Raw genomic sequence first — 6759 nt, forward strand, 5'->3', positions numbered from 1 at the left:
CCCCTGGTGGCAGTTACCAGAATATAATTTATATTTTCGGACTGAGCTAAAAACAGTGATCAATAATATATACACATTCATTATATTTTGTTGAAATTTAATTTTGGCACAAAAAAGTCGATTTTGAAACACTGCCCAGCAAACACAAAAGGTTCCTATGACATTCCAGGGACCTCAGGTTGGGAGATTTATGTTATCCATATGATATCCAAAAAACAAGAAATGTCGATTTGGGGATGTCCATCGGGTAACCAAATGTCATCAGTATCCTTATCCCCAAGACATCCGGTAGAGGAAAGTTGAGACGGTTAACCGATATCCCACGGACTTTGGAGGGAATTTCATTAGTTCTTATTTTGGTGCTAGGAATATTCTAGGGATATTGGATTTAATTTTGGGATATCCCGTTTTCTCCCAGGTATATTCTGAGAACATTAAATTAAGTAATAAAAACTTTATATTTTCCCCAGGTATGTACATAGTATATCCACAAAAATCCATAGAACGTCCAACGAATATTAAATTGGACATTATAGAGATATCCTAAGCTTTTCATAAATATGCAAAAAATGTACACACGCTTATTAAATTGTTAAACAATTTAATTTTAAAATTCATGATTTAGGTACATTTGCTAAAAATAACGTTTAACATTTTTAAAAATTAATGTTTACATTCAGTTACTAATGAATTATGTACACTAATTTGTAATTTTATATGTTAAAAGAAAAGGCTATAATTAGTAATTAATCTTCAAATAGAGCTTAATTAGATTTTCTTCGATGTGATGGATTCCTTAGATTTCACTCTGTCGGAGGAGTGGTTAAACCAGGATTTAATTTGTTTTTCAATATCAGTAATTGTAGCCTCTTGGAAGGTTTTGGAGCTTCGAACAGTGTCTGATTTAAAGGATAAAAAATTCGTTTTTAAAACATAAAAACAAAGTAGGAATAAATTACAAGAGTAGGAATTAATTATCTCACCTATAACTATTTTCATTAATTTTAGGTTGTTTAACGTTCTTTTCCCCTTTCTTCCCTCCCAGCTGTATTCCTTCGCAAACAGATCAGTGAAGACGTGATTTAATATCCGTTTAACTGCGTCGTACAACGTCACGCCACCAAATTGTTTTAAATAGCACCTCTAAAAATTTAACAAAAGTTATTTTAATATTTTATAATTACAACGAGATCAACTTACCAATTTGTTGACATTTTCCACGGATTTCAAAGATTCTTCTAGAAAATCCAGTTCTGTTTCTTGTTCTAAAGGGAATCCAAATATTTCTCTCAGCTGCTCAACGTCTTCCCCGGATGCGGCAGATTTACTGGCACTTTTAGTATTTTTTACAACTGCTTCTAAGGTTTCAAGTATTTCCCTTTGGTTAGTTTTCATAATTTCTAAATTCCGAGAGATACTCCGTAGCCATGCTATATAAAAATGGGCATTGAAATTAGAAATTATATATTAGATTTAAATATTGTAACCTTCTGAATGACTTACATTCGCTAACAGAAACCATACGACTAGATGCAGATTTTGATCGGCCAATGTCAGAGCAATTCTTTGGAGTACTTGGGGTGAAGCTTTGTCCAAATTTATTTCCTGATTGCGACTGCGAAATTTGATCTGCTTCAGAACATACGGAGGTTGCGTTTGGCACTTTCCTAATTTTGTCTATTTGATTCGCAGGGGTTGATTTACGAATAGGTCCTACAACAAAATCAGTCGACTCTACAGAATCGAAATAAAAAAACCAAACCATTATATTTGACCTTGTAATTATAATTATAACCGGTAATAAGTATAAAAAATTTCCATTTTGAATTACCTTCACTGACACTCAAGTCATCGTAGTTCGGGAGGTTAACCATATCTACAAGAGATGCGTGCGTGTTAATAGTTGTAGTTGTAGTTTTTTTACGTGATTGATCGTCGATCGAATCTAAAAATAGAAAATGAAGTGAAGCTCTTCGGGACATAATTCAAGCAAATTTAAACCAGTTTACCAAATTCTGCCAATTCCACAGGTCTTTTTTTGACATTTTTTTTGAGGCCATTCGTTGAGTTTCCAACTAAAAAAGGAGTTTTTAACATTTGGTTGATTAATTGTATTAAACCTTAATTTAGAGTTAAAACACCTGTGTATATGGTAATATTAGAAGGAAGTAAAGAGGCAACTTTATAATTACACAGTAAAAATTATTTTAATTAATAAAATAAAATTAAAAGGTCAACAACGACTAGTTTCGCCTCTTACAGAGGCATCATCAGGTCTGACCTTTTAATTTTATTTTATTAATTAAAAGAATTTTTACTGTGTAAATATAAAGTTGCCTCTTTACTTCCTTCTAATATATTAAACCTTATTGCACCTTTGGAGGTTGATGAATGAGGTAGGATGGATTTCAACACTGGAAGCTCCGGGATGTTATCAGTAGAGTCTTGTTCTATTTCATCCTCAGATGAGGATGAGGTCAGTATCTTATTTGGCAGATCAGCACTCTTTTTTGATTTTCTTTTTCTTTTTCCGGGTCCAGTCTCGCGTTCGCTATTGGAAATATCGGTGTCCTTTACATACTTTACCATTTTTTTCCAAGCTTCGTCAAACGTTTCTGAAATGATATATTGAAAAGTTTGTTAAATACCAAACTTTACAGTGGTTTTAAAATATTTGAACCAATAGTATTTTTCTTAATTTCGTAGAACCGAAAAATTGCAAAAATATACAAAGTATAAATTCAATGCACATTTGTCCTGATATTATAGTTACTATTGGTCCTGATATTCTAGGATCATATTGTATTTCACTAATTACCACAGCTCAAAATGATTGATATTTCATAAGTTTCCCACTCTTCAGTTATTGGCGTAGCTTGCTTCTTCGCATAACGGGAAGCCACTTTGTCCCCTGGCCAGTAACAACTTGGTTTTTTGTCTCCATTGAAAACCCAAGAATATGGTATCACGGCCACCCCACCGTGTGCGAACTCCACGATTTTGAACTTTTCAAACATTTAAACTATAAAAACAATACTGATTATAAATAAAATAAATAAATAAATAAATAAATAAATAAATATGAATGTAAAAGAATAGTTAAAAACTAAATAGCTAGCAAAAATTTAAACACCGAAATAAATTCATTCATGGATTATTATAGCTTGTTAAATATGAATAATTAAAAGCATTGAGCATACGGGTTTCAAAAAATTAGATAAATTGTAAGTACGATCTACCTTTTATTCAGTAGGGTTATGCAGAAGTCGCATTACGATGAACGTATTTGTGTTTTCTATTGGATATTTCATTGCTTTTGATACTATTTGACAAAGAGGCCACTTCATTAACGTAGATAAATTTGAAACACAGAATACACCAACTTCTGACGATGGGCAAGGTGAAATAAAATAGTCTTTAACTGTTATGAACTTTCTTCCAATTATGAATAATTTTGACTGGTCATCTTCGCAAGAAGCTATGTTTTCAATTGCCACAATTGAAGAGTCATCTACTATACAGCAGTTGTCACGTTTAGAAATGGAGACTTGAAATTTCGATAGAATTACTTTTTTGTATTGAGGGTCAGTACAACCATGTAAAAGTGGTCCATCTTCATGTATCTTGCTAAATGTCGTTTCATTTCTAGCCTTTAACCCACTCTCAATTTGTCTTTCTTCTGTAATGCGATTAATGGCTTGTTTCAGAGGATGACCTGCATTAGCAATTTTATTTTTTAACGTGAAAAGGTAATTTTCAAATTGAAAAGCACTGAACACATCTAAATTTCCATACTTTAAACAATCTTTAGGTAAATGGAGTAAGCCATGCACATTATACGATATAAGATGTTTCCCATAAAGGACCCCATACATTTGAACATAATATTTCAGTAGTTTTTCAGCGAATTCTATCTTTTCAAGCGTTTCGTGAGGTGTGGCTAAAATTCGCATTGCCACATGCAATGCTCTAAACAACTCATAATGAGCTTTAGGAAGAATATTTTTTAAAACAACAATGCCTGAATAAAATAAAAATTGACGGAACTCCGTCGCCTTAAATCTATCAACATCTTTTAGCGATCGCGGCTTTCTAACAAATTCTGAGCATGTTACAGGTGCTAACGCTTCCAAACGATTAGACACCTCCGTTATCTGATCTGGCCGAAATTTATATAGTGCATTTTTACCCTCGGCTCCCATCCACAATTTAAGAGTTTTCTTGACAACCCCCAAGCAAACAAGATGCATATAGTCTAGAGGAAAATCATTTACCATGTCAATGTTAGTTAGTTCTTCCAAAATACTAGATCCATGGTGGTGTCCTTCTTGAAATTTATTTCTAAAATTATTGTTGGTTCTTAATTCAAATTCAACTAAAGGGAAGCAGTGCCGTTTTCTACGTCTTATCCCTGCCTGGGTGCATTTGTCGCAACCAAAGTACCCATTATGGCCTTTCACTTTACGAATAAATGCCCTTGCCGGGGTATCGCAAATGAACCCAAATATTTCAATTGTTTTTTGCACACCGTCTATTATAAGTCCACTATCTATCAGAACGTTGGTCTCTGATACAAATAACGACAAATACAAATCAGAGCACTTTGGTTTGTTTAAACCGTGATATAATCCGATAACGAACGGCTTGGAATTTTCCATAGATGAAATGGCTCCCAATATGGGCCAAAAGTTGCTGGTAGTACTTGTTCCTAAAGGCAAGCCATCGATGTTTATCAATATTTTGAAGACGGGTACTGTAGCAGCTTGTTCCTGTTGATGACTAACCATGTGCCGAATACCTGCTTCTAGTCCAAAATGATAGTAGCGGCCAGGAGGTATTTCTTCGACTGTTGAAGATCTAGGTGTTTGTAGTAACGTTCGCGAGTCCAAGGGAAGATCTTTAAAACATTGATGATTTTTGAGGATTTTCAGAAGACCATTAACCGAATTTTTACTGATTCCAAAGGCAGTCACCCATCTCGCTAGGCTAACTTTTACATTATCAGCACCAGCTATGTCTTGTAGAGATTCAAAATTATTTTCGTCATCAGGTATACCATTAGTAATAACAGTTTCTCCTTCAATTTCATTATTGTTTTCAGACTCAGAGTTTAACAGTTGAATATCTACTTCGTCGGAAGTTGAACCATCTAGTTCTTTGTCAGAAGTTAATCCATCAAATTCTTCATCAGAGGGTGACTCATCTACTTTCCCATCATTCTCTATTTCTGAAGAGCTTTTATAATCGAAATTTTTTTCACCCTGTTCTTGGCTATTTCGATCATTGTATTTCAAAAATTGATCTGATGTTTCGTTTGTAACAGCACTAATTCGCCTGGCTCGCTGGCGTGCAGACAATGAAGATAACGGCTTGTATCTCCCTTTCGGCATTCTATCATTTACGTAATACAAATATATAAGTTGTTTTAAATTCTAAGCAATATATTTATGGACTATATTTTACTATTTAATGAGCCTGAAACATTTTAATTTAGTTTAGCACCACAAACTCGTTATTAAGTAACTAGGTTTCTAACTAAAAATTTAAATAAAGTTTAAGCTCAAATCAAGTTTTTTAAACATATAGAATTTTTTAATTTTATAAAATTCACGTAAATATTATGCGTTTGTACCTGCAGTTTATATTAATTACTACGCAAAATTCGAAATCTAATCATTTCTAATAATTGTCTAAGTCAACCAACACACTGAACACATCTTAAGCTTTAACTTAAATTGATTAAAATTATAAATATCTAAATCAGCCATTTCTAGTTGACATACTTAACATTAAAATAAAAATTAAAATACTTCTTCAGCCACTTATTTGTAAATTCAAGCCATTATTACTTACATTTTACGCCTATGAACCCGACGGCCTTCGTTAGTGGTATTAGTTATCGTTTACGGAAAACAGCTCAGTAACCTCGAGGGCTGGAACGTGGCCCACGGTGCTAGTCATAAATTGATTTAAGGCTTATAGAGCCAAAGGCCTAACTCTCAATCTACAATAATAACCCATTAATTAATATCAATAAAAATATGGTTAAACGAAATGACATGTAATTTAATAGTTACCTTCGATTCTAGTAAAGCTAATCGTCGAAATCCACCAACAAAACTACACCGATTTAAAAGAAAAGCAACGCAAATATAAAAATTTGGAGCCGGATAACGCGTAAACCGTACACTTACACGATAGGCAAAAATGGCGTCGAATAAAGGGAAATACGAAGCACAGTAAGCACGCCGTGACCGGAGTTCTCCTTTTTTTTAATAACCTAACCCCCCTGTCTGGAAGTATCACGTGTTTGCCGTGCCACCTATATGCAAATGCTTCAGAATAATAAAAAATATAAGAAATCAATGATATTAATTTAAAAATAATGAATGATGTTAAAATAAATCCTTATTATTTTTTTAAATATTTATAAAAACAAACTGTGTTTATTTTTTTTCGGAATATTTCTTATCACGTGCGATATACGCCGCAAGCTTTTCTGGGGCGCTGGTGATGTTTGTTTTTTTGGATATCTTAGGAACGTTTTTCGTGAAGCCGATTGTGGAATTAGTTATATGGATATCTTAGAGATATCCCTAGGTTATGGGGTTATGGATTTTTTTTTTGGATATTCCAGGTATATTCCTAGAAATTCAAATTTCGATGGGGCCAGAAAGGGAGGTTTGGATCTTTTTCGGACATCGCTTGGGTCTTTTGTGTTTGCTGGGTGTGCAACCCAGAAAAAAAAAACAATATTTT

General features: G+C 33.5%; 2 protein-coding genes across 3 annotated transcripts; both read right to left on the reverse strand.

The window, feature by feature from the left end:
* Positions 1–629: 629 nt before the first annotated feature.
* On the reverse strand, positions 630–3326 carry LOC149956284 (uncharacterized). 2 transcript variants are annotated; one of them, XM_090165474.1, is made up of 9 exons: positions 3240–3326; positions 2819–3022; positions 2376–2615; positions 2010–2075; positions 1832–1945; positions 1525–1734; positions 1201–1430; positions 984–1143; positions 630–899 (listed from the first exon to the last, which is right to left on the reverse strand). In XM_090165474.1, exons 2-9 carry the CDS (start codon positions 3015–3017, stop codon positions 769–771), a joined length of 1350 nt encoding a protein of 449 aa, XP_090021600.1. In that variant the 5' UTR covers positions 3018–3022; positions 3240–3326; the 3' UTR covers positions 630–768. The 2 variants fall into 2 exon arrangements, with proteins under 2 accessions (XP_090021600.1, XP_090021599.1); XM_090165473.1 differs by having other exon boundaries at positions 1504–1734.
* Positions 3243–6327, reverse strand: LOC149956285 (uncharacterized). Its single transcript, XM_090166831.1, has 4 exons — positions 6078–6327; positions 5854–6004; positions 4043–5391; positions 3243–3988 (listed from the first exon to the last, which is right to left on the reverse strand). Exons 3-4 carry the CDS (start codon positions 5388–5390, stop codon positions 3243–3245), a joined length of 2094 nt encoding a protein of 697 aa, XP_090022957.1. The 5' UTR covers position 5391; positions 5854–6004; positions 6078–6327.
* Between the last annotated feature and the right edge of the window lie 432 nt (positions 6328–6759).

Source organism: Leiobunum rupestre, chromosome 2 (genome assembly GCF_980474605.1).
Source record: "Leiobunum rupestre chromosome 2, qqLeiRupe1.1.hap1, whole genome shotgun sequence".
Lineage (NCBI taxonomy): Eukaryota > Metazoa > Arthropoda > Arachnida > Opiliones > Sclerosomatidae > Leiobunum > Leiobunum rupestre.

Bases quoted from the DNA above. Each gene is read 5' to 3' on its own strand.
- LOC149956284 (XM_090165473.1), bottom strand. From the start codon at position 3,017: ATGTTTGAAAAGTTCAAAATCGTGGAGTTCGCACACGGTGGGGTGGCC. The intron at 1,946-2,009 runs GTAAACTGGTTT...TTCTATTTTTAG, and splicing joins TGTGGAATTGGCAGAATTTG to ATTCGATCGACGATCAATCA. The intron at 1,431-1,503 runs GTAAGTCATTCA...ATTTTTATATAG, and splicing joins TATGGTTTCTGTTAGCGAAT to CATGGCTACGGAGTATCTCT.
- LOC149956285 (XM_090166831.1), bottom strand. From the start codon at position 5,390: ATGCCGAAAGGGAGATACAAGCCGTTATCTTCATTGTCTGCACGCCAG. The intron at 3,989-4,042 runs GTCAATTTTTAT...TTCTTCCTAAAG, and splicing joins ATTTAAGGCGACGGAGTTCC to CTCATTATGAGTTGTTTAGA.